Here is a 23879-nt window from a genome sequence, read left to right on the forward strand (position 1 = left end):
AAAATACTGACTTTGTATCTGTAGTAGATTAACGTGTTTGACCTTTTTATCTTTGGTCAGATAAGCAAGGACAACTTGAAACCTATTTGATGATTTTTTCAGCAGCCTATAAACATTCACCGAAACATTATTTTGACCTTCGAATCTAGGAATTTGCCGCAATGTCATTGGAAAGTGGACACCTTTAAGATTTAAAACAGACTGGAGAGGGGGGGTAAGACGAAATCCCTTTAGCGCAAGCGTGTTTTCTTGCTATCGACTCTACTTCCGGAACCTCTCTTCAGCATTCCTTTAAATTGACTCCGAAACCATTTAACTTGGACCATTTGAGCTACCAGACGTTGTTTTTCTCCCACCGTTTTCGTAGTCCGCATTTCCTGTTGGATTCTTATCGCTTGAGTACATTCTTTCATACCCTGAGCGACACCATCACCTTTAGGAGAAGCCAGTAAAAGAGCCAACAAAGCTCTAATGGCTCCAATAAGCGCTTCGACCACAGGCATTTTTTTTTCACTGTGCCGCACACGTACTACAACTCTAAAGCTAGAGCACAACTGAAAATCCCAATTTGAGTGTCCTGTTAGGTAAACTTTGGAAGGACGTGGCACTGAACGCTATTGTGTGATCCGGGCCTTCGATAGAAGATTTTTGTGAACTGTTGAGTAGTAACACGGATTCCTTAAAATAAATCTGTCCAACGACACGTGCATAAAATTTATTTACGCCAAATCGTTTATTTAAAGTATCACAAGATTTAACTTTGGCAAACTAACAAAAGTAAAAGTTTCGTTGACATCAAACGTTAATATATAATTTTTATATATCATTATTGCTAAAACTCAAAAAATGGTAAATCAATCTTGTTTTTTTTTACATCAGAACCCTTATTACACAAAATAAGTCAAAACTTAAGATCAAAAGGTCAAATTAAAATTTGTAGAATATAATTGAACGTTCATAATTCCAACGAAATATTGTATTCTAAATTTAGTGACTGGCTCAGAATGGTGATGCTTTATTTAATGTGAAATCGCATATCGGATGATTCTACGCATAGCAAAGTCCTCGATATTTTGAAAATATTTAATATTCTCAGTATTCATACCTGTGGTATTTTTTATTTAATCGTTGTGAAAATATGAAACCATAATGAAACTGTAGGTACTTACCACTTGCTATAATAACACCAGACTTACAGTAGAAAAAACGGAGATTGAAATTACTTGCGACTCGATACACACGTCCAATAACAACAGTGGCAATACGAAGACTCTGATAACGCATCTATGCCTGTCCGCGCACGGAAAATTTCTTCATGGTGGGGACGCACGTGCACGCCTTAACACATCGCGTTGGCCGTAACGAGATTGAGGTGCGTGTTACATTCTGGATGATATCGACATGGCGACAATGAGAATTGGATCCAAGTACAGCAAAAGAAAAAACAAACATGAATATGATATTACAGGATAAGAAGGAAAATGTTTACAGTTTTGGAAATATTTCGGTTATTCATTTCCAAAAACAGTCGGTTTCTTAGTTAACAAATTAAGAGCGGAATGAATGTGGACTTGTATGGAATGGGCAGCTACTTAGTCGAAAAAATTCTTAACCTTATGGTTTCTGTCGGCAATGCAGCTTTGTTAGTTTGCCAAAGTTAAACTTTGTGATACTTTAAATAAACGATTTGGCGTAAATAAATTTTATGCACGTGTCGTTGGACAGATTTATTTTAAAGAATCCGTGTTACTACTCAACAGTTCACAAAAATCTTCTATCAAAGGCCCGGACCACACAATAGCGTTCAGTGCTACGTCCTTCCAAAGTTTACCTTACAGGACACTCAAATTGGGATTTTCAGTTGTGCTCTAGCTTTTAGAGTTGTAGTACGTGTGCGGCACAGTGAAAAAAATGTCTGTGGCCGAAGCGCTTAATTTCACATTAAATAAAGCATCACCATTCTGACCCAATCACTAAATTTAGAATACAATATTTCGTTGGAATTATGAACGTTCAATTATATTCTACAAATTTTAAGTTGACCTTTTGATCTTAAGTTTTGACTTATTTTGGGTATTAATGGTTCTGATGTAAAAAAACAAGATTGATTTACCATTTTTTGAGTTTAGCAATAATGATCTATAAAAATTATTGTGGTTTCTTTATAGGATGCTGCTATATTAATGTTTGATGTCAACGAAACTTTTACTTTTGTTTAGTTTGCCAAAGTTAAATTTTGTGATACTTTAAATAAACGATTTGACGTAAATAAATTTTATGCACGTGTCGTTGGACCGATTTATTTTAAAGAATCCGTGTTACTACTCAACAGTTCACAAAAAATCTTCTATCGAAGGCCTGGACCACACAATAGCGTTCAGTGCCACGTCCTTCCAAAGTTTACCTTACAGGACACTCAAATTGGGATTTTCAGTTGTGCTCTAGCTTTAGAGTTGTAGTACGTGTGCGGCACAGTGAAAAAAAAAATGCCTGTGGTCGAAGCGCTTATTGGAGCCATTAGAGCTTTGTTGGCTCTTTTACTGGCTTCTCCTAAAAATGATGGTGTCGCTCATGGTATGAAAGAATGTACTCAAGCGATAAGAATCCAAAAGGAAATGCGGACTACGAAAACGTTGGGAGAAAAACAACGTCTGGTAGCTCAAATGGTCCAAGTTAAATCGTTTCGGAGTCAATTTAAAGGAATGCTGAAGAGAGGTTCCGGAAGTAGACCCGTAACTGCGAGAGATCGCGTTCACTAGGATGATGTTAATTCAACATTTGAATCGCGCATCAGGACTGGCGTCATAACTAACCTTCAACATAAGGACGTGCAGAGTTTCCTCCAAGACTGTTTCGCACTATTTCGACGACGTGTCAACAACGCGCTGAAAACGGACCAGGCCGTTAAGATAAACGCTGTCTTCGGGGGAGAATTTCAAATTCAAAAGGGTGATCAAATCCAGACGGAAATTAAATATTTTACAACTTCGAATGTAGCAATCTATAAAGATACTAATTTACAACGATGGTTTGACAGAAATGTTGTATTACCAATTAAAACCCAATTAGAGGAGTTCCAAGAAAAAGATTCCGGATGGGTTTTGAACAAAATCCTAAATTTAATGGTTAATATCAACAAGTTTAATCCACTTCACGCCGGAAGTTACCTGAAGTTACCGGAGTCGATAGCAAGAAAACACGCTTGTATTAACGTGCAAAATTCTGATGAAATGTGCTTTGCCTGGACCGTGGTTTCTGCTCTGTTTCCTGCTCCATCAGAATTCGCTAAAAGGATTTCGTCTTACCCCCCTCTCCAGTCTGTTTTAAATCTTAAAGGTGTCCACTTTCCAATGACATTGCGGCAAATTCCAAGATTCGAAGGTCAAAATAATGTTTCGGTGAATGTTTATAGGCTGCTGAAAAAATCATCAAATAGATTTCAAGTTGTTCTTGCTTATCTGACCAAAGATAAAAAGGTCAAACACGTTAACCTACTACAGATATAAAGTCAGTATTTTACCGAAAAAGGCCCCTTCGATTTTATGCCCGTTACGTACCATTATGTATGGATCAAAAGTATGTCTCGGCTTTTATCATCCCAACTTTCGAAAGATCATTATAGAAAATATTTTTGTGAGCGTTGCTTGCATTATTTTCATTCCGAGGACAAGCCAATGATTGTGAGAAGAGAAACAAAAATTTGGAAATTCCGAGGGTTCCCGAAGAAGGCAAGAATTTTGTGCAATTCAAGGACTTTTAGTACAAAGAGAAGGTTCCTTTTATTGTTTATGCCTACACGGAATTTTTTTTGGTTCCCGAATGTGATAAATCAGCGTCCGACACCGAGAAGTATCAGCGCCATGTTCCGTACTCTCGGGGCTATTATTTTAAATGTTCATATGACGACTCCCTTTCATATTATCGGTCATACAAGGGAGAGGATTGTGCGGAATGGTTCCGCAATGAGATGGAGCAATTAGCTGAGAACATTGAGACGGTATTCTTGTGTGATATATAAATGGATGAACTAACAGCTGGACAAAAAATGGAATTTTACAAGTCTAAATTGTGTCACATATGCGAGAAGGCGTTTGAAAAAGACGACAAAAAAGTTCGAAACCATTGTCACCTGACTGGAAAATACAGGGGACCCGCACGCGAAAATTGTAATCTCCAATTTAGGGATGGCCACACCGTTCCCGTAGTATTTCATAATCTTTCGTTGTATGACGGAAATATAATAATAAAAGCTCTAGCCAAATGTGATGGGTCGATCGACTTGCTACCTGTAAACAAGGAAAAGTATATTTCCTTTACGTGGCACCTAAATGACAACCTGGTGAAATTCCGATTCATCGACAGTTTTCGATTTATGTCGAGTGGCCTGGATAAGCTGGCGGCTAATTTAACGGAATATCCAATACTGCAGCTCGAATTTACTGAATTGTCGGAGGAGCAAGCCAATATATTGAAACAAAAAGGCGTTTTCCCCTACGATTATATGAATGGATGGAATACGTTGAAAGAAACTGTTTTGCCTCCTATTTCGGCATTTTATAACATATTGGATGAAAAACCGTTGACCAAAAAAGATTAAAAACGTGCTCAGGAAGTCTGGGAGAAGCTTGGATGTCGAAATTTGCAGGATTATTCTGAACTTTATATGAAGACGGACATCCTGCTCTTGGCAGACGTTTTTGAGAGATTTCGGGAAACATCACATAAGACCTATGGACTTGATCCTGCACATGCGTACACACTGCCGGGATAAATGTGGAGCTGCATGTTGTATAAATTGAAGCAAAAACTCGATCTACTCACTGACGTCGATATGATTTTGTTTATCGAGAAATGAATGCGAGGAGGCCTTAGTCAGTGCTCCAAACGATATGCGGAAGCCAACAACACATATATGCACAGCTACGATCCCTCCAAAGTTGATAAATACTTGATGTATTTCGACGTTAATAACCAATACGGGTGGGCAATGTCTCAATACCTACCGTACGGAGGTTTTAATTGGTTGGATGAACAGCAAATCGAAAATCTTGACATTTTAAATATATCCAGCGAGTCGGACGTCGGCTACATCTTGGAGGTCGATTTGGAAATACCCAAGGAGTTGCACGACAAATTTGCAGATTTACCTCCATGTCCCGAACATCGCTGCCCTCCAGGATCCGAAAATTAAAAATTACTGACCATCTTATACGACAAGCAGGAGTATGTCATTCACTATCGTAATCTGAAACAGGCACTACAACTGGGAGCTAAGTTAAGAAAGGTACATCGAGCTGTCTCGTTCAGCCAGTCGCCTTGGTTAAAAGCCTATATTGACCTAAACATTGCACTACGTCAGGCTGCCAAAAACGAGTTTGAAAAGAACTTGTTTAAATTGATGATCAATGCTGTGTTTGTAAAATCAATGGAAATCATACGGAACCATTCCAACGTTAAGCTTGTGAAAAACTGGGAAGGTCGCTACGGTGCGGAATGCCCGACCCGAATATAAAAGTGCAACTATAATTAGTAAAAATCTCGTTCTTATTGAATTAAAAAAATCTGAAATATATTTTAACAAACCTATCTACGTTGGGATGTCAATTATGGAGATAGCCAAGACAACAATTTATGACTTTCACTACAACTACATTCAAGAAAGATTTTCCAATTCCCGAGTTTTATATACCGACACGGATTCTCTTGTATACGAGATATTATCCATAGACCCGTACGAGATTTTAAAAAAGGATTGTTTCCGGTATTTTGATACATCGGACTATGCGGAGGATAATCCGTACGGTATACCCACAGTCAATAAAAAGGTTCTGGGTATGATGAAGGATGAGAATAATGGGCGAATTGTGTCTCATTTTATCGGACTTAGAGCTAAAATGTACGCCACAAAGCTATAAACTATATAAGACATATTGGATGACAAACCGTTGACCAAAAAAGATTACAAACGTGCTCAGGAAGTCTGAACAGGATCAAAGGAGTTGAAAAATCCTTCAAAACTAAGATAACCTTTGAAGATTTCGTCGATTGTTTGCAAAATTTCGCTGAAAAAAACATATCGCATAATTTAATAAGAGCGAGCAAACTGGAGTTGCACACAGTATCCCAAAAGAAGATCGGGTTAAGTCCTTGCGATGATAAACGTCGCATATCAAAATCGTCAGTAGAAACGTTACCGTGGGGTCACTATTCGATTATGGAAGAAAAAACTGTCTCCACTTGATTATAAATGTGTTTTATCCGTTTTGCTTTGAAATTTCGTTTTTTTTCCTAAAAAAAATCGAATGAGGTGCACTTAAGGGCTCAGTTCACGTCTGGCAGCCTCGTTAAATTTTTATTTTAAAAATGCATGAAATATTTTGATCTTTTTCATTATACTTTGGGCATATTTAGAGTAAAAATGACCGGAAGTCCTTAATATTTTTTCGCTTATTACCTCCAACTACTTTTATTATATTTTCCACTGTCAATAAACAGTTTGACTCCTGTAAATTTGTTTTTTTTTTTTTTAATTTTGCAACTAACCAGTACCTATAGTACGTGTCTACCGTTAACAGCAAACAGACGACCGATTTGCAAATGCCTATTTTGAAAAAAGTGTTTATCAATCTTGAAGATATTTATTTAAAGATTAAATGTGCTATTGGATTCAATTTTTAATATATTTAACTTTATCTCGAACCAATTTTGCGATGTCAATGCCTCGCAATCGCAGATAAGAGACTACGGTGCGGCGATATCCTAGTGGGGGCGGATGGATCGCCTTTGCTTTTAAGGCGCAAAAATATATTTGCGTGTGGGATGAATAATTTTTGTTGTGTATTTTTTACCTAATTATGTAATGTGTTTTCATGAAAATTCGACATATCTGCGAGATTTGTTTTTACTCTATCCTGTGTTGTGGGTTGTGGGAGAGGTTGAGAGGGTTGCGGGAGGGGTGTGGGTTGAGGGAGACGGTAGGTTGGTTGGTGCTAAGAGGGTATGGATCGAATGAGCTTGAGCGGACCAATTTCCGCTAATATGAACCTTAAATTTTCTTATGGGGAATTTACGTGTAAAAACGGCCGAAATTTGTTGTTGAAAGCAGGTATTATATCTACTAGCTAGTAACAGAAATCAATGCTAAAGGTACCGAATCGCTGTATGCTCTGAACAAAATGGAGGAATAGAAAGAAAAAAAACTTACCGTTGTCGGGCTGAATATCTTCTTACGGGAGCTTGTAGTGCCGAAAGGAAACGTAAGGCAAACCCAAAACGTAAGATAAGACACTACGACCAAATAAAATAGCAGCATACGGGTTCCAAAACCCTAAAATGGATAAAATTGATAAAACTTTCACAAAATTACGAACCTGTTGCTTACGGAACCTCGACCAACGGAAAAGTGAGACTGGAAAAACGCGCGATTTGCGTAGTTAGACCAAGGATCCAAATATGTAGCATTCGGCTATTCTATCGAATCGTACATGGCTAATAGAGATTGTATGTAACTGAAAATTTTTATAATAAATTGATGTTTTTGGCTAGTAATCACCGAGATGTACCACATCTAATTTTGAGAAAGCTAGTAGGTACTGAAAATCAGTTGACGTATCGATATTGCGAATACAGTTGTTGTTGCTGTTATTAGTTGCGCATCTTGCAGTGTGATTATGAGCTGGTTATAAATGGTATGAAGACAGTTTACGGCATTTAGGGAGTGGAATAAAACTCCTCCGATCATGCAAAAATGCTAATACTAACGCGCTTTATTGGGTGCCTACTAGACGTAGCGATAACCAACTAACTCGATATTATTTACTACCCAAAGAATGATTTTAAATCAAACAGCCGTATGTGAGTAACTAAGTTTGATTTTAACCGGCGGAACTTTAGGAATAATTGCCGATAGTTCCATATTCCGTTACAGCTAAAACAACAACGAAACAATAATAAAGTCAAAGGAATCCTCTCGGTATCCTGCAGCTCTACCAATACATACTTATACATCCGAACACAGAGGCAAAGGATAACATTCACACGGTAAAATCCAGCAAAAAGCAGTATCTGTAAGTAACAACTGGTTTGTCTTCCCTGGGAAAAAGAGGATCTATTAAAAAAAAAGTAAAAAACACACTAGAATAGAATTACCACGAGAAGCATGATTTAATGAATCAGGCCTAGATACACAAGTAATTCTTCACTTTATTGCAAATATGACATAAGGTCGAAATTCAAACGTAACAAGTGGTTGAAATATTACATTGAAAATAACTTGACGGATTGGGTGAAACCCGAGAATTATCTTATAAATGGTGAGCAATATCTAACATTTTTGATCGATTTAAATTATCCGAGCCTTGAGATATCTTCGAATTCCGAAATAGTTATTTTCTGCGGAAAATTTATAAGATTATCAGATCTTAATCTTTACGAGACGGTGTTTACACCCCTCATTAGCGACCCCCTCCTCCCTTTCCTTAAGCAATATATAAGCAGGTACAGAGTAAAATACGAGTCAGTTTCAGTCAAGCTCTGAAGAAGCCAACAGGATGATAGGTGAAACGTCAGCAAATTCGGAGGAATCCAGAAGTTTTGTAAAAAGCGTTACATTACAGGAAGTTTCTTTGAAAAATTAATATTAAAGGCTATAGGTAAACAGAATTAAATATGACCCAGTAGCAGATTATTTAATTGCACCTAAACAAATACGCGAAGAATTGTGTTTTGACAATACCCGCAGCATTTTACCAGAGATAACTTTCGGACCCTCTTTCAATAATGTCGTCTTTTTCCAACTGACAACGTAACTTTCTATTTTTCCGATAAAGCCACAGGAACTTTCCTGTGAGAAACTGCACCGCTTTGGGTTTCAAATCAATATGATGTTCCCTTTCAAAACATCCGAATCTTTTAAAAAGGTAATCATATTTTGACAAAATTGTATTTAAAATGAAAACGTTTGATTCATAAATGTCAATGTTTTTAATCAATTTTAGTTCCGTACTTCCTCAAAACTGGACACAGCATGAATGTTTCTTGTCTGAATTTTTTTAAATTATTTAAAATTCCTCTCTATCAACCATTAATCATATTAACATTTTCACGCTATGCTTATCAAACCTTGGAAACATTCTATAAATATAAGCTCTATCGACAAAAATTCAGTGGATGCAGTTGACGGTACTCACGCCAAAATTCAAAAATGTCTTAGTAAAATGCTGATTGTTTAACATATATTGGAGTCGTCAAAGTTTTCATTAATAAAATGTATAGAAATCTGATTTGGCAGACGTCAACTTTTACTTAAGCTAAGCCTGTAATAAATAAGTGGCGATAATGAAGAAAAAAACATCAAAAAGATACTCATCGGTTAGTAAAAAAAAATCCTTTTTATGTGGATTGCAGTGTCCTTTAATAAAACTCACCTAAATATACCTCCCTTTTTTGTGGAAAAAATAATTGACCGTATCCATGGGAATTTCTGTCTGTTCTATGCACATTAAGCATCGTCTGTATGCTCTGTGTCTTTAAAGCAACCAAAATTTTGCCATTTTCGTAAAGTTAAATTTTAAACTCTTATAAAAATTGAAAACGTTGCAGTGCGTATACTCCCACCTCGGACAGCGATCTGTGGACAGCATTCCAGGAAAATGTGGATAACTCGATATCGAAGATTCCAGATGGCGTCGACTTTGCGTCAATAGTTTCGTCTTGGTTCGGGCAGCCTGGATATCCTGTGGTGAAAGCGACTCGTGTCGGCAACGATTTGATGATCTCACAAGTGGGTATTATTATTATTATATAACAAACCCAACGCATCCCACGAAGACAATAAATACATTTTTCATTCCACAAGAATAACCTCTCAGGTGGAAAAGGGCCACACATACTGAATACTTCCCCATGATCATACAGGCTAAACTATAAACTACTTGAAACGATACCAAATTCTAGCCTTGAAGGCATTTTTTTTTTAAATTGGTGGAACCAAAAAAAAATTGGAAAAGGAAAAGAAAGCACATTAATTATTCCAAATTTTGTCATAAATAAATCAATAGAAACTGTTCGATTACTAACTTCAACCTACTAAGCATACAGAGAAAATATACATAGAAAAACTAGAAAAGAATCATAATTAATTAATTTGAAATTATTAGCTTTCTTCGAATCTACTATACTAAATGCTTCATCTATTTTAATAAATGTTTTTAATGTGATTTTAAATAACGAAAGTGTTCTACTATTAAGCCATCCTATTATTTTTTTGCGAAACTGTTGCACAGAGATAAAGAAAACATTTCTGTCCTGTTTTGGAATCGAGAGCGGCTTGGTTCATTCTGTTTTTGGCTGAATAAGGATTTCTTGCAAATAGAGTTGTCTTGCATTGGGCGAACCTGATTCAATGATAATTTGTGTTGTTGAATAACACCTACCTCTTTCATAAATAATTTTTAAATTCCATTTTTGTGAAATATTATTTCTTTCTCTACCCACCCTATATTGAAATTCGATAATTTAAGTGCGATTGGGCGAACGCATTATACAAGAGGGTCAAACTCTAAAATCTGAAAATTTGTATAAGTGATCTAAATTTACTTGTAATATATTCGGAGTGGTGGTCCCATCTCAAATTTTTTTATCTGCAAATAGTAATAATTTTCACTTAAATGTATTACCAGATATAGCAACTAAAATGCATAAAAACAGTTTTTGTGAAGTTTATGCTAATTTTTTTGACTTGAATTGTCTGCATATGCAATAGCGCTTGCCCCGCTCATCAACTTAAAAAGGTATTTAATATAAATAATAAAAAAGAGTGGGCCAACGGCCAATTCTAAAGGATCGCTCAGAACACCATTTATTTCTACAGACTGTCTTCTGTAACAAAGGTAGCTCTTTAGTAATTTTAAATTTGCTCCCGAAAAAACAATTCTTTCTATTTTTTTGATCAGCAATAAGTGAGAGATGGTATCAAATGCTTTTGCAAGATCGACGAAAACGGAGAGGGATGGGACACTTTTGTCTAATGAATCGTTTAATTTTAAAGTAAAATCTGCCACTACTGTCATATTAACGATATTGTTATGACCATGCAAAGAAGGGGTTTTTATTGTTTTAAGCGAAAACTGTACATCGGATTGAAAAAAATCTCTTTAAAAATTCTTATTTTTTTTTAAATTTATTTAACAATTTTTGGAGATTACAAGAATAATTAATTTAAAGAGAAATCAGTGGCGTAGTGAACAGGTGAAATTCTGTACGCCCACCACTGGTATATTTAAAAATAATTGTATTGGTGTATTTCAAAAAATGCCTCTTGATAATAGTTAATGTGTGGTAAAGTTTATTAAAATACCTGTTTAGTTTTCATTTTATTATTTCTTTGTTTTTTTTTTAATTTTCCTAAATAAACCAATAAATTATTTATTTTCCGCGAGTAAAGCACCAAGAAATTATTCTTCTACTTTTTCTTGGCAGTATTAAATTCTTGAACCTAACTGGCCAGCTATACGCGCCAGCGCCTTTCGGCCCATGCTTCAGTCAATACAACGGTGAAACGCCAAATCGGCAAAAAGCGCCGTTGAACGTATTAAACCAAACAATTTTTAAGGCTACCACTAACACCAAAATATATGAAGTTAAACCAAACAATTTTTAAGGCTACCACTAACACCAAAATATATGAAGTTAATGTATCAATTTTCAGAAATGATTACCGAGATTGGCCAACATTCATTAACTTATATGACAACATTGCGAAGTGAACCCCTTAATTTATTAAAAACGTTGCGCCACCTTGTTTATCGAGCATTGTATCGTGATAGATACCAGAACAAAAGTCTAATTGCCACCGAATTTGGAATAACATATACAAAGCTCTGAAAGGGTCATCTGATGACCATTTATTTTTGCGCCGGTGAGTTGACATATTTCAGAAATCTTATCAGCATCGACAATTTTGGGGGTTCCCACTGTCTAGCGGAATTTTATTCTTCTCAACGTGCTTTCATCAAAAAATGATGTGCATTCAGCTAAATGTTTTGAGTTTGCGCACAGCAGTGTAGAGGTCCCTTCATACGATTATTTAACCAAATTGCCTTTGCACTTTTAAACCCACATTATGAATCAAATTATAAAGGTTTCTTAACGCCGGAGAGCCGCAAATGTATATTAGTGTACCAGATTGGAGATCCATTGATTAAATGTTAAGTTTTCCAATCGAAAACAAGTCGCGATAGGTACACCATTGTTAAAGAACATCGCTTATGCACATTATGCCTCAATTTGCGGTGCATGGCAAAAAATTGTTCAAGCAATATAGCTTGCCAATTTTGTCAAAGTCGGACAAACCATACTTTGCTCAATTGAGGAGCCGATTCTCCTTCCAAATGCAGTTCGCCACAGACACAGACACAGACCACTTCCTCACTCCGTTGCATCTTCTGCAACCGTAGAGCTAAACTCCCTAAAATCATATACCTCTTCTTCGGCTAATATAACGGAATCAACCCTACTCGCTACTACCCTCTTACAAGGGGCTGATATACATGGTAACCTACACATTTGCCGAGCGCTGCTGGATAGTGAAAAGTGTTGTCGAAGACTGGGTTTAAAAAGCTACGGTAGAAGTGTCGAATTTCGAGGCATCGGTGATAAGTCAGTTGGTACATCGAAAGCGTACGCTACTTTCGAATTAAGTGTAGCTTGTTTAATTCAACCTATGGTGGCAGTTTATTCAGTCATATTACCCTTTATTTGCGTTAACGCGCCTATGACCCTATAGCCTTGAACACTATTCACCGCGGATTATCATGGCAAATGTCACAACTCTCGTTCGCATCCACGCCATACCTTCTTTACTACATCAGATTCTCTTGACAGAACCGTGTCCAAATTCTGGCAACTTAAAGAGACTCCACACACTGAACCTATGTCTGAGTCCGATAAGTTTTCTGAGCGAGTTTTTAACACTACTTACAATCGAGAATCGTCCGGAAGATTTGTAGTGTCTTCTCCCTTCAAAGCAGACGAGCCTGTTTTTTCGAGTTCTTGAGATAATGCCCTGAAGCAGTTTTGTTCTTTAGAGCGACGAAAAGATGTTGATCTCCATGATAAATATAATGCCGTCACGACTAGTGAGAAGCTAAGTGAGTAGTATTAAATGCGTCTTGTCCTACTCCGCAAGGATCACTCAATGAGATTCTTCTCTCAGGTTCTAAACTGCAAAAGGACTTAACCGCAATTTGCCTTAACTTCAGAAAATTTCCAATAGCATTTTCTTGTGATTCCAACGCCATGTACCGTATGATTGTAGCTAGACCCCAAGCATCGGGATTATCAGAGGCTAGTATGGAAATTTTCTCCTGAGCAGCCTATCCATGATTATCATCTTACCCGCATTACATTTGTAGTTGCATCGTCTCCTTTTTTAGAACTTGGGGTCATATTGCAACTGGCAGAACCATATCTTTTAAAACAGAGCTTGTGGAGTTATTAAATACAGCAGACTTTAAGCGAAAGTGGTCAAGTAATGATCTCAACTTTCTCAATACAATTCCATAATTTATTCGACAAAATTCTGTTTCACTAGACGCTGATACTGATTGTTGTCACAAAGTCCTTGGTCTCCAATGGGACCCAGTTAATGATGTCGCATGGTCCGACTTTATGGATAGTTCTCGGTTGGATAAGAGCGCCTCCATATAAATGGAAAACCTACCTAGCAAATCGTTTGTCGCACATTCAAAGTATTCTTCCTCTATCTCTTGGAGATTTGTCCAATCACAATTTAACCCAGGTAATATTGTAATATGTTGGCGAAAGAGCTATTGAACAAGTCTATGTGGTGGCACGGTCCAGAGTGGCTACGTAGTTCGCCTGACCAATGGCCAAACAAGCCAGCTCCTATTCTCGACTTACCAGATATTCGGATAGAGGAATCAAAAAAACATGTTTACTCTACGAATTTTCCATTAAAATTCGTCCCTTTCTCAGATTTATTGTACAGATTTTCTTCTATTCAGAAAATTCTTAGCATCATGGCTTATGTTTTGGGTTTCATATATCTGAAAATAAAAACAGTTTCTTGATACATCTGTGATGACTGAAATTGAAGTACATTACTCATTACTTGTCTTTCTTAGATTCGTTCAACAGCAATGTTCTCGGAAGAAATTTGATCTAGTCTCCAAACCTATGCGCAAGTTGGGTTTTGTAATTGACACTCAGGATATTCACAGGGTGGGCGGAAAGTTAATGACACCCGTGCTCCCATATAAACAAAAACACCCTGCTTTTTTATCTTCAAACTTCAAACTGACAGATATGTTAAATTGATATTATCACAATTTGTCTCAATTTTACCTCTGTTTCCGAGCAAACCCTAAATCGGCCCCCTTATCGCATCTCACAATTCAAGCCATTTCAGTGTGTTAGCGTCGATATGGCAGATACTTTTCAAATTACCATGGCAAAACTTTGCTGGTGTTAAGACTCTAAAAGCATATCTTTATCTTTTCACCTGTTCTTCAGTTCGCGCTATCGAATTTGATTTAGTTTCGGATTTATCAACTGATGCATTTTTAGCAGCATTGCGACGCATTATTGCGCGCCGAGGAAAACTTTCTGCAATTTTATTTCTACATCAAAATACATAGCCAATATCATCTCCGATGCATTTAGAGAAGAGCAGATCTCTTGGTCATTTAATCCTCCCGCTAGTCCTCTAGCCGGCATCAAAAGCGTCATTGAACACCTAGCTCGCATCGTAGGTGACCGCATCATAACCTATGAAGAACTGAATACAGTTTTTGTTCAAATAGAATCAATTGTTAACTCGGGACCAATATGTTCTGTTAATAACGATCCCAATGACACGACCAGTATTACAGCGGACCACTTCTAATGTCAACATTTCCTCAGCCCGATATGACTTATTAAAACGTGTCAAGACTAGATCATTGGCTGCTATTCTTGCGAATGCAGCAGCACTTTTGGCGCCGAATGCACAATGAATATTTCACAATAGCCAATGTAATAAATGGTGCGACAATCGCCCCAATCTTGATGTTGGCACGCTGGTAGTCCTGGAGGAAAACAATCCAGTTTTTAACTGACGTCTTGCGCGTATAGTTGAGGTCTACCCTGGTTTTGATGCCATTGTTACAGTGGCCAAGGTTCGCACTGCGACTGGTGCCTTTAAGAGATCAGTAATCAGTAATCAGTAATAATTGTTAGCACCATTCCGAATTTTATTTTCATAACCTATAAATTATAGCTAAATATGGGTATTATTCATCGGAATCGTAATTTTATGTTTATGGGACAATACCTACTGAATTTTGGTGGGCGGTATGTTTAGTTGTTATTTTATTATTTCTTTGAGTTTTTTTGAATTTTCCTAAATTCAATTCAGAAAGTGCCTTTGACCGATTCGGTATTCTACGCATAGTGATTTCCAAAATTCTTTCACCACCAGAGGCACACGCCGGCCCGTCCGGGAAGGAAAACCATCAAATCGAGGTAGAGTCAGTTAAGTTTCGTTAAAAAAATCGAGTAATTTGATCCTTTCGCTTTCGCGACATCTTCCTGTGTCAACTGCCTCCAAAATCCGTTTCCTTGCGGACAAAACAATACCTCAAGTGGTATTACAGATATTAAAAAAAATGTATGTTGAATTTATAATGATAGGAAAGGTTCGTCAGATTCTCCGAGGACACCACTACAAAGTGGTACATACCCATAACCTACACGACATCGTCAAACATTCAAAACTTTGAAAAAACCGAACCCATGCTTTGGTTATCGCCGTCCGAAGAAAGTGCAATTATACCTCTCGACAGTTCTGACTCCTGGGTAATTTTAAATAACCAACAAACAGGTAACGATATAAATTTTGCTCCGAGAAATGAAGCGATAATAAGTTAACTCGCAGGATTCTACAGGGTAATGTACGATGATCTTTTGTTGGAAAATATCTCGAAAGCGTTACAGCAACCGAATTTCGATGGGATCAGCGAGATAAATCGCGCGCAAATTGTCGACGATCTGTTCGCTTTTGCGGAAAGCAAGAAAACAAAATACTCCATGATATTTGAGGTGCTTGACTATCTTAAAAATGAAGTGGATTTTCTTCCGTGGACGGCCACATTTACCGCCTTCACCGCCATATTTGAGAACTTTTCGCGACACGAAGTCATGCTGAGATATAAAATGAGGGTAAGTTTATTAAATAAATAAAACCATTTAGTTTCAAAAACGAACAAACAATATACACAATGGTTCATAAAGAATTGTCAATCTCAAAACTGGAAACCAGACACCAAAATATTATGAATGAGGGCAATATGCTTCGTACAAACGCCGCTGATCTCGGAGATAATCAAATTTTAAATTTTATTCTGAATTTTCCAATTATAGGATAAAAAACAAATTTTACCTATCTGTAATTAAAGATTATTTATCAGTAAATGAGATTTAAAATTCAATAATCCGATTACGCAATGTCAAGAAACTTAAAAATAATTTTCAGACTTTTTACCTTTCGAGATAGGATAGGAGAGTTTTTCTTAATTGGCCACCCGGTACGCATCTATAACGGAGTGCTCAGTTTTAACCTGCAACGCTTTTGCATACATTTAAAGCACAGGATCATGTAGAAACTGGAATTAGAATAAATATTGATCTCCAAAATATAGTAGAATTTTCGGATAAACATACAATAATAAATGCTAGCTTCAATTTAGTGGAGAGTGTTATCAGATACATAGATAAGAGCGAGCATGGCGCCCCCCACCCCCTGTGGCAAAAATGTTAAAAAAAAAATTTTTCATCATTTTTTGAAGTGGACCGTCAAGTCCCAAAAGAATTTTTTGTTAAAAGCTTCGCCAAAGTTTTGGTAGATTTAGTTGAAATTAGTCAAAAATAAATACGTATTGATGCTTTAAAAAAATAATTAAGAAACTTAAGTGGGCCCCCTTACCGCACCCTCACAGAGATGCTTTGCCCATTTAAAAATGTATCCACATAGGCGTAGTCTGAAAATAAACATTAAGCTGTTAAGTTTTGTCTTAAGCTACATTAATTTCGCTCATGCTGTTCAAATCGGAAGGACGTAAACAGAATCAATTAGAAAATATGGCCCAGTAACTCTTAAATTAAAGATGCTGAATTTGCTATGAAAAATTGGCTTTGACTTTGTTGAATGTGTCTCTACGACAAAATCATACAGAACATCCTATGATTCAAAGATGCAATGCAAAAGGCATTTGCATCATAAGATTTTCCAAAGGACCGATGTATGTAATTTACAATTAAGATTAAATCCCCTCCTTTCACACAATATAATATTTCATATTATATACATATTATAATCCCCTACCTAAAATCTTCAAACATTCGAACCTTTAAATAAGGTGCCTATTGCTAAGTATTTTATAAGATGGCCTGATGTTTACTGATATAGCAATTATATTAAAAAAATATATATGAATATATAACATATGAACACATTAATTTTATTTCTGTCAATCTATTAATTATGTATTAATATCAAATGGTTTATAGGATCAGAACCTCGATCTTATTTTGTTTCCATTTTTTCTCATTTTGTAGAACAATAATACAAATTGGCAGGTTTAGATTTTTTGAAACAACAATTACGAATTTGAAATTTATATGAAAGTTACTCATATCCTCCGAGTTATTTTCGAAACATGACAAAAATCAGAAAAATATTAATTTTTTTTCATTAGGAAGCTTGAATCTTGCGTTCCTTGACTTATTTGCATTTAAAAGGTTCAAAGTACTTTTTCTGAATTATTTTTATAAAACATTTAAAGACGAAAAGGGGCGAGAAGCAATAGAACCCCAATATTTATAAATAAAAATTTTATCATAGTGTATGAAATCCAATTAAAAGAAACTCAGAATCAATGTACGAATGCACAGGAGGAATAAAGAAATTAGCAAAGCAACCAAACAATCCAAATTAAAACACTAAATTCACCACATAATATTACTTTTTTGTGTAAACATTTTGTACGAAAACTTTTATTTTCAGCCAATCTTTGTTGATAAATAATTCTGGTTCGTTAGTGTCGCTGTAATCAGTGTCATTTTTCTCCTTTTTCCATTATGAAAAACAATTTCGATATTTCGTGGACTCCCGAGGTTTGACTCATGATTATTGCCAGCAAGATGTTTCCTCGCGTTGAAGTAATTGATGAAGGATTTTTTTCTCTGCAGAGTTTGACATGTTTCGCTAATATTTTGCATTCTATTAAGTATTAGCAGTCGCTCAAAGATATGGATTGCCTTTTGGTACAAAGCGATCCACAACTTTGAGTAACTTTTTAATATGCTCCTGAGCATCGACTGATTTAAATAGTATCGTAAACTGTGTCGAGAGCTACAATTTTTTTATATAAAGTTTTCGTCCATCATACAGGGTGCGCGCCACATTTGTAAAAACATTATTGCGAATGTCTAGTACTTGTTCAAATTGGTATTTACCAAAGATTTTCGCAACTTTGGAGTTCAGCGAAACATGAGACACTTTATACAGGGTGCATGCACAATGAAATTACATCGATTTTGCGAAAGTTCCATTGTGGTCCGCAGATGCATTTTAGAAAAACAATGCGTTCCTCTAGCACAAGAAACTGCGAAGCGGCATTTCGAAAGCAATCTTGTCTTGTAATAAGATAACTATAATTTTTACAAATATAAATATCTAAACAATTTGGTAAATTGAAATTTGTAAGTTACGTGTGGTCTAAAATGCTTCGTTTTCGTGTTACAGTTTTTTTTTCAGGTCATTTCCAATATTTGTTGTGATTTTGAGATAGTATTTCACCTCGTTAATATTTAGTATTGATTAATTTAATTTTATTTAAAAATAATTTATGTTAATTAAACACTTTTTAAGCACTTCAAACCCAAAATATTTCGAACGCGGGAAAAAAAGGACATTTGCGATGTAATGATTGAGAAATTATTTTTTTTTACAAAAATATAATATACGCTGGTACAAAAAGCCTCTAAAATCGAGAAAAGGACACGTAGCACTCAACAAGTAAGAGCTAATTTTAAGCAAATTTAAAAAAAAACCGTTGGTTAATAAATCGGCAACTTATACAGACACAAAAATATCTACAAATAAAATTGTGACTATCTCGAAATTTTAGACCAAGCGTTTTTAGCTTTTTGTTTGCAACTTTTCAGCAAAGCAAACAAGCAAAGAAATTTGCAATTATCGCAATTTCTTTTTCATAGTTTTCAATGCAACAAATGATATTTATATTTAAAGTAATTAAAAAAAAATCTTCATTTTTTATAACAGAAAAAGGCATATTTCAATAATATATTTGTCAAATTCTAATAACGTAATATGTGTCAATAAATTAACTATCAAAGCCTCTGTCAAAAAAAAAAAGAATAAATTTGGCAGATAAAACAATTGAATCGCATTTCCGGTTTTACTGAAATTACTCTATGTTTCTCTATTTTTGCATTTTGCGTCTGTTAATTAATTAATAGTTCTAAAATTATAATTTTCATTGTCGATAGTGATTTCTGAAAATGTCTCTTCGACTGAGTCAGCAATTCTGGTTAAAATACTATAATGAGTTTTAATACTTGTTTCGAAGGCTGTCATACGAGGAGAAGAATCATCTAACATTTCTGTGAGAGACGAAAGTATTTTATTATGTCGTATGGAATCATGGAATCTTTCTAGTGATCCATTAGATTGTGGGTGGCTAGCGCTCGAAAAAGTTGGTTTTATATCGTACAAGAGACAAAGATCTTTGACAACGGAGTTATCAAATTCTCGGCCATGGTCACAATGTATTCTAAGAGGAGTTCCAAAATGTTGGAAGTAGAGAAGAAGGATAGTTACGATTGTAGAAGCTTTTTTGTCTTTTATTGGATATGCCTGGGTGAATTTTGTGAGTTCATCTCTTATGGTAAGGGCGTCATTACGAACTGGGAATTCGAAAATATCGATGTTAATGCGCTCAAAAGGAGTTTTAGGAGTTTCTGTGATAACTAATGGTGTGCTGAGGTTTTTACGATAGATCTTGACTTTTTGACATATTTCGCACTTTCTAATATAGTTTTCGACATCTTTGGTCAAGGTTGGCTAATTGTAGTTTTGTTTTATTCGATTAACTGTTTCGTTGATTCCGCGATGTAAATTGTTTTTTCCTGAATGGTATTGGTCTGAAATGATAGAGATTTCGTCTTGATCGGGAGTTCGAACTATATCTTGGCAGATTCTTAGTTTTATATCCTTTTCGGAAAATATAAAGGAGAATACTTGTAATATCGGAAGTTGTAAATTATTTTCAATACCATATAGTTTTGAAAGATCAATGTTATTTTTTACTGTGAATAAAATATAGAATAAATGTTCAACTACAGTTTCATTGTCATATGCAAGAGGGATTATATAATATTTCCTGCCTTTGACGGTTTTGCTAGAAAAAATGTTAATTTTGTTAAATGTAAAATTTATATCTTCTTCAAAAATGTCGTCCATTATTTTGTTATGCAAATCATTAAGTTTTGATTACCAAAAGAAAGTGACAATATCTTTGTGGTTTTTGTCGAGAAGTTGAGAATTAGAGGTTTCTATTTGGGAATAATCTATAATGGATGTGGTTTTACGAAGGTATGCGAAGTTGTTGTATTCTTCTGTAACTTCCGCTATGTCGTCTTAGTTATCTGCATTATTAGATTAGATTAGATTCTTATTTACTTGTGGATAGTCTGTTGTGAATCTCATCGTTATTAGATGCGAGGGTAATGTCGAATATGGTTAATTTTAACTCGGGATATAGCGTCTGCGTTCTTATTTATTTTACAGAGCTTATACACAATGGTAGAGTCGTATACTTCAAGCTTAAGACGCCATCGAGCTAAACGACTACCAGGATCATTTATAGAAAATAACCAAGTTAAAGGACGACGGTCAGTAACGAGAATAAATTTTCCTCTGAACAGATAAATGCGGAAATGCTTGACTGCGCATACTATGGCAAGACATTCCTGCTGTATAGTTGAATATTTCGTGTCTGCACTGCATAGAGTTCTAGAGGCGTATGCTATGGGAAGGTCTATTCAAATTGGACCTTGTGAAAGAAATGCAGCAATGGCAAATGCACTGGCATCGGTGGTTAGGACAAAAGTTTCCTCAAAATTAGGATAAATAAGTATGGGGTCACATGTTAGAGTTTTTTTAAGTTCATTAATCGAGTTTTTGCATTCTAAATTGAATACGAATGGTGTGTCTTTTTGGAGAAGTCTAGTTAGAGGTTTTGAGATCTAAGCGAAATTGGTGTTAAAACGTTAATGTAACCGGCTAAACCAAGGAAGGATTTAATGTCTTTCGGCGATTTTGATTATGAAATTTTTTGAATAGCGGCTATTTTGTCGGGATTGGCTTTGACTCCGTCTTGGGTTACACGATGCCCCAGGTAAGCTACTTCCTTTAGAAGAAATTCACACTTGTCAGGTTGGAGTTTGAGGTTTTGCACCGCGAAGACGTTTGAAGACATTAGTTAACCTTTGTATATGTTCGTGTATGGTAGCGAAATAAACGATAATATTGTCCATGTCGTTTTAAAGAGCTAAGAGAATGTTGTCCATGATACGTTGGAAAATGGATGGAGAATTTTTTAGTCCGGAAGGTAAACGAAGAAATTCAAAATGACCATTTTCAACCAAAAATGCAGTTTTGGCAACGTCCGTGTGATCAATTTTAACTTGCTGAAACCCAGAGGCTAGGTCCAAAGTAGTGAAATATTGACATCTACCTAACTGGTCTAAAAGATCGGAAATATTGGGAAGGGGGTATTTATCGTCGACAGGGACTAGCCTTAATTTGCGATAGTCGATGACTACGCGCCATTTTTGTTTCATAGAAGCGTCTAATTTTTTGGGACAACCCAAACAGGGGAAGACCATGGAGAAGTGTAAGGTCGAATGTAAGGTCCTTGTTCGAGCATTTTGTTGACTTGTGACTTTACCTCTTGTTTGTGGACATGTGGGTACCTTATGATTTTGTAAAAAATGGTCTAGCGTTGTTCGTTTCAATAGTATATTTAATTTCGTTAGTGAAACTTAAATGATCTCCTTCTAAATATCAGAAATATCAGAAAAATCAAGACATAATTGTGTTATTAATTCTTTTTCTTCTTCGTTTTAATCGTTAATTTCTTTTCCGTTAAGATTAGTGTTAAAAGGTTCGATAGATAAATTTGATAAATCTATAATTTTAGGATAGCATTAGCTTTAACAACAGTAGTTAAAAATTCACCTTTGTTATTTGCTTTAAGTGAAGCATTAGGTAACTTAACTTTTTCGCATTCTGGAGAGTGTAGAATAGCGTCTGTGTTTGTTAAATTACATTTTAATTTAAAAATTCTTTGTTCATATTTGTTAGAAATTTTGGGAAAAAGAGATTCATGTCCTACTTTATGAAAAGTAATTCGTTATAAGTTTTTTGGAATTTAAATCGATTGTACATTAATAACGATCGAGAAAATTCGATATTCGATATCAAGATCGTAAAAAGGACCTTATGTTTGTCATTATCCGTGAACGGAATAAGTGTGGATTCTTTAATGAAAATTTTTTTATTTGTTATATCTTAGATGGTAATATTGTCTGGAACTCGTGTGCTTGTGTATGTAGTCTTCAGCGGATTTATATTTAAAGATAGAACTACCTGCTCCTTTATCAATTAATATTTTGAATTTTGGTGTAGCGTCAAAAATATAAAACAAATTTTTTGAATTTACTGTAAGAAGAGGATTTAGCAGAAGTTCTGTTCTGAAAAGTTTAGATTGGTGTTCATATTGTCTAAATTTAGGGATGTCATCCGTTCGTTTGTTGAACTCCGACTGGAATCCTGTACGTAGTGTTTTCATCGCGCCAGCATTGAAGATGTCAAGTGAGATCTTGGCGAAACGTCTGTAGCATTCCAGTCGGAGTTAATATCCCGGAATATAGTATCAACACATTTTTCCAGGCAGGAATCATAATGCTATAAATAATTATATTAAGATCTGTTGATATGTCGGTTATTGCTAAGTTTTGACGTTTCTTGTTTTTGAAATTAAAAGGTTTACTGTTGTTTGAAGAAATTTACTGCGTGAATATTTCTTTGTGCTTATTCCATTTGTCTGCTTGTAGGTACATTTGGTATGCCTGCTTGAGAAACTGTACGCTGCTGTACCAATAAATGCGCCAATTCCAAATGACAACCAATATTACGCCAGAAATCAAGCCATGGTAGGCAAATGGGCTTGCGGATTGGGTTACGCACCTTGCATAGAGGATGCTCGCCCATTCTTCCAAGATTATAACGAAGGCACATTGTGAGTTTTTAATATTGTATATCCAAAACATCATTAATGAAAAACGTGAATGCCTCTACCGTCGCACCAGACAAAATTCAGTATCCTTCTTTAAGCTTATTTATGCACCATCGGAACCATATTCAATTTTCTCTAAACATAAAACTTCTTGCTCCATGCGCTTGGTCCAAATTTAGGACATTCTTCGATGTTGACAAGTCTACATGATTATCGGCTTTTACAATGATTCATGACAATGTAAAAGAAAGGCCTTAAGTTTTAAGGTATACGTAAAGATATAGGTAGGTAGGGCATAGTTAGTCTTGTACATCTAACAAACAAAGATAACCGCAGAAGCTGCATTAATAATTGCCATTAAAACAATAGGTATCGCACAACAGTTTTACTGAGTTTTTTGGAAATTTGATTTTAAACATCCCTTAAACCAATGCTCAGTATTCAATTCACTCTCAGATTCTTTGAGAAACCTATACATTTCTATTTTAATTACTCTAA

At 35.6% G+C, this 23879-nt stretch overlaps 1 protein-coding gene across 1 annotated transcript in view; it reads left to right on the forward strand.

Annotated features, from left to right (window-relative positions):
• Positions 1-23879, forward strand: part of LOC132707290 (aminopeptidase N-like) — a 112527-nt gene that overhangs the window by 47964 nt on the left and 40684 nt on the right. Inside the window, exons 7-10 of the mRNA XM_060679082.1 lie at positions 9601-9781; positions 15691-15880; positions 15935-16218; positions 23200-23384. Coding sequence (XP_060535065.1) covers positions 9601-9781; positions 15691-15880; positions 15935-16218; positions 23200-23384 — 840 coding nt within the window. The remainder of the gene's footprint in view (positions 1-9600; positions 9782-15690; positions 15881-15934; positions 16219-23199; positions 23385-23879) is intronic.

Source organism: Cylas formicarius, unplaced genomic scaffold, assembly GCF_029955315.1.
Source record: "Cylas formicarius isolate icCylForm1 unplaced genomic scaffold, icCylForm1.1 PGA_scaffold_9__14_contigs__length_23061073, whole genome shotgun sequence".
Taxonomy (NCBI): Eukaryota; Metazoa; Arthropoda; class Insecta; order Coleoptera; family Brentidae; genus Cylas; species Cylas formicarius.